This window comes from Myotis yumanensis, unplaced genomic scaffold (assembly GCF_028538775.1).
Source record: "Myotis yumanensis isolate MYYU_CA2020_CCGP unplaced genomic scaffold, mMyoYum1.0.hap1 SCAF_20, whole genome shotgun sequence".
NCBI classification, from domain to species: Eukaryota; Metazoa; Chordata; class Mammalia; order Chiroptera; family Vespertilionidae; genus Myotis; species Myotis yumanensis.
The window spans coordinates 13,567,325-13,571,685 of NW_027223771.1; the positions used below are offsets into that span (position 1 = coordinate 13,567,325).

Sequence of the window (4,361 nt, forward strand, 5' to 3'; positions counted from 1 at the left end):
ATGCCCACTCTTTATTTATTCTCAAGACTTAGCACTCTCTCTCTCTCTCTCTCAAAGCCAGACCATGGGGTCTGGTCATTTCCCCCACTGTCTTGTCGAATGGGCTGTGGCTGCCAGTGCTGAGCTCTGCAGAGAGCCCTGAGCAATAGACTCCATAAGCCTCCCTAACACCAGTTGCCTCAGAAACTGCAGGAAGTGTGTGGGTGTCAGCAGTCTTACAGACAGCTTAATGGGTCCCTCCTGCTCTTCCTTTCCCGGGAGGGTGACTATATCCAGATCAATGGCTTCCACTTCTGCACCATTCCTGTAGATAAGGACCTTGGTGAATGCCTGTGCCAGGTATCGTCTTTATGTACATGCCCCAGAGACTGTTCTTGTAAGACCCTCCTTCAATTGTTGTTTGTAATATTACATTCTGTGAATATTATTGCAAACCGAATGCTATGGGCAAGTGATTGCTGCTCACCTCTGTTGTCTTTCATTGATACTTGAAATGTTTATTTTGTACGTATTTCTAGAGGAGGAGGAGCAGGGAGAACCTCAGTTTTTTCCAGAGTGAACGTACAGGACGGTCCTAGAGGATACCTGGTCGGGCTGAGTGGCAACTGGGGGGAGATATGACATAAGGATGGTGTTCAGATTGTACCAGAAACCTGCTTCTGTCCAATAGTGTTTGGTACAGGTTCCAGTGGCCACACCTCATTTATACCTTTCCTTTTCTACACTTGACACTTTGCTGACTTATCATTTCATCAATGACTTCTTAGTTTGGCTATCTACTCCTTTGTGTCATTTTTACATCACCTATTCCTCTGAACATCGCTTTCTGCAGTATTCTACAGCATGGACCTATGCAAGTGTTATGAGAAGCACATACACGCTTAAACACCCCTCAACCACCAGCTACTTATGTATTGAATTTTACTTGGAAAGTGAACCAACCTTCTGCACAGCTTGTCTATGTCACAGGCAGACAAGATCTACTGAATGCTGTTAGCAGCAGAATGAGCTGGACATTCCACTTACCTTTCATGTGGTGCTCGCCATGTTTTTGCTCTATTTCTGTTGAAATCTCCACTGTTTTGTGATCTTCAGTAATCAAGAACTTCACAGGGGCCTCTTATTAAGCCATCCTATAGGTCTTTTATTTTCAGCCAGTTGCATGAAACCAATGTAGTATGTGCAACACACTTTTATCATGGGACTTCCCCCTGTCACCAGAGTCACCATTCATTTTCTCATCATTTCTGTGTTTTCAGGTCATTGGCAAAAAATGGATGATGTGGAGGCCTATTCTGAACACAGTGTATCTGTAGGAGATTCTCAGGTCAGGGCTTCCAGGACAGCTGCAGCCACCCAGAGGACCCATCTGTGTAAGCCGTGCTTCTCAGTGTTAAAAGATATTTTGCACCTGAGTGAGGTACAAGTGGTTTACTTTGAGAAGAATGTGTTCTTAAGTGATGCGTGTGTGAGAGACTTGTGTTTCAGTGCAAACCCTCACCAGCAACAGAAGGATGCCAGTGGAGAGAAGCCCTGGAAAGAAGATATGGAGAGTGCCTGGCTTGTGACAGGTTGCTGCTTCTACTTATCTGGGGTGCCTGAAGCCAATACGGAGGTTGGTGAAGATTCCCCAGCCATCTCAGGGCTGCTCCAGCACCAGGCCACTCTTAACACTGAGGAGCCACACAGTAACAATGAGACTTCACAGGAATTCTTCAGTGGAAAAAGACATCACCAGTGGGTTGAATGTAAAACAGCTGTCAGCCAGAAACAGAAAGTTGCTTATCAGAAAGGTCTCTGCTCTGGAGATATGATTGATGAGTATAATAAATGTGGGAAAGTGTGTAGACGAATCTTCAACCACCTTCAACACAGGAGAGTTCACACTAGAGGAAAGCCCTATGAGTGTACTGATTGTGGGAAGGTCTTCAGTGAAAGCACTGCTCTCATTAAACACAACAGAGTTCACCGTGGAGAAAAGCCATATGAGTGTAGTGAATGTGGGAAGTCCTTTAGTCAAAGGTCTGACTTCACTAGACACCACAGAGTTCACACTGGAGAAAAGCCACATGAGTGTAGTGCATGTGGGAAGCATTTCAGTCGAAGGTCTGACCTGACTAGACACCACAGAGTTCACACTGGAGAAAAGCCATATAAGTGTAGTGAATGTGGGAAGCATTTCAGTCGAAGGTCTGACCTCACTATACACCACAGAGTTCACACTGGAGAAAAGCCATATGAGTGTAGTGCATGTGGGAAGCATTTCAGTCGAAGGTCTGACCTCACTATACACCACAGAGTTCACACTGGAGAAAAGCCATATGAGTGTAGTGCATGTGGGAAGCATTTCAGTCGAAGGTCTGACCTCACTATACACCACAGAGTTCACACTGGAGAAAAGCCATATAAGTGTAGTGAATGTGGGAAGCATTTCAGTGAAAAGGCTGCCCTCACTATACACCACAGTGTTCACACTGGAGAAAAGCCATATGAGTGTAGTGAATGTGGGAAGCATTTCAGTGAAAGGGATTCCCTCACTAAACACCACAGAGTTCACACTGGAGAAAAGCCATATGAGTGTAGTGAATGTGGCAAGTCCTTCAGTCAAAGGTCTCACCTCACTAAACACCACAGAGTTCACACTGGAGAAAAGCCATAAATGTTCAGGGAATGTTTTATTTTTCTCACTTATTATAAGAACCCTTAAGGGGCTCTATGGGACCCTTTATATGAATGTAAATCCCTTTTATGGGAACGTACACCCTGCTAGATTCCTCATAAATTTGAGGTACAAGTGAGACTTGAAGGAGCTGCATTGTACTTGTTCATATGCCCAGACCTACGATCCAAGTGATGTCACAGTCTGTTTGTCGCTGAAGAGATTTCACCTCTAACACCTGGCTCACCTGAGGAGTGTACATCGGTCATCATCCGTGGCTGCTCAGGGGACTGTATTCTGTGTTCTCGCTTCTGCTTGAAGTAATTATGGTTCCTCCAAGCTCTTGGCAGTGTCTTCATTCATTTCTCTATGACTGGAAAATGGACCTGACCCAGGATTCATCCAGAGCACCAGTTCTCACCTAAGAAGTGCTACCTCTTTCAGGGATCTAGTGGTACTCACATTATGCTTTGATAAATTTGGGGGGATTGTTAGTCACCAACCCGCAAACCACTTGCTCTCCTGTGCTCTGGTTTATGATCTTTTTTAAAAGGTGTTTTTACATTTGTACCTTTAATTTTGGTTTTATTCACGGCCACAGATGATTTGCAAACACAAATGTGATATGTCAGCCTGCAGAGATGAATAGATGTTGTGTTTATCCCAAAATTTATGTGGTTTGGAAGGGAGAGCATAATGGCAAGAAATCACTTTTTTCCCCCAATATTGGCTTATTATTTACTGCAGCCCATGGCCTTGAAATAAAGAACACATGACAGTGCATTGAATCTGCAGCCTAGTGCCTCGATTATTGGTGAGGGCAAAGGTCACTCTGAAGGTCACTCTGCTTCTGTGACCAATATGAATCATGTTCTGTGTTCACAGTATGTATTGCATAAGCTTCAGCAATGTTTAGAGAGCCTGCTCTCCATGTACTGCAAAGGAGCCATGTGCTAGGACGTATGGAATTTCATAGGCTGGTGTCATTTGTTGTAAGACTCTGAGGTGGAACCACAATTAGGACAGAAACAGTTTCAATAGTGAGTGGGAAAGCCTGCAGTAAATTAAATGATAGGTGCCTCTTCTGAACATAAAGCCACCAAGGTCTAGGGTCTGTGGTTTGTGTGACCTTTATGTTCAGACAGTCTCAGGACCTCCAGAACTGTTTCGTGTAGCTGACGTCATTGGCACATAAAATAACCTAATGCTATTGGGTATTCTCTGGCCCCTCTAGAGTGTTTACATAAGGTAGTTGCTCAACAGGCAAGAAGTCAAAGCTAGAGGAAGAATACTCCTGCAATCTGTCCCAGGATGTGTCTTTTGTAAGCAGTCAGCATTCCTGTTGAATTTCATGGCAATAGTTTTTTTTTAATATATACTTTTATGATTTTGGAGAGAAAGAGAGAGAGAGCAAAATATCAGTGATGAGAGAGAGTCATTGATCACTTGCCTCCTGCACGCCCTGCTCTGGGGATCAAGCTGACAACCTGGGCATGTGACTTGACCAGGAATTGAACCTTGACTTCTTGGTTAATAGGTCGATGCTCAACCACTGGGCCACACCGGCTGGGCTGATGGCAATAGTCTTCACTGCTTGCCAATATTTGCTGTCACTGAGGCTAGGCTGGTCCTCCCAAGAAATGAGGAGAGGGATGGTCTTGTCTATATAGGGTTGCCATCTTAATTTTCTAACAACAGAGGG

General features: G+C 44.4%; 1 protein-coding gene across 1 annotated transcript; it reads left to right on the forward strand.

Moving 5' to 3' along the window:
- The first annotated feature begins 1,273 nt into the window (after positions 1-1,273).
- Positions 1,274-2,659, forward strand: LOC138998575 (zinc finger protein 211-like). Its single transcript, XM_070400721.1, has one exon. The coding sequence runs from the start codon at positions 1,274-1,276 to the stop codon at positions 2,657-2,659; it is 1,386 nt and encodes a 461-aa protein (XP_070256822.1).
- The last annotated feature ends 1,702 nt before the right edge of the window (positions 2,660-4,361 follow it).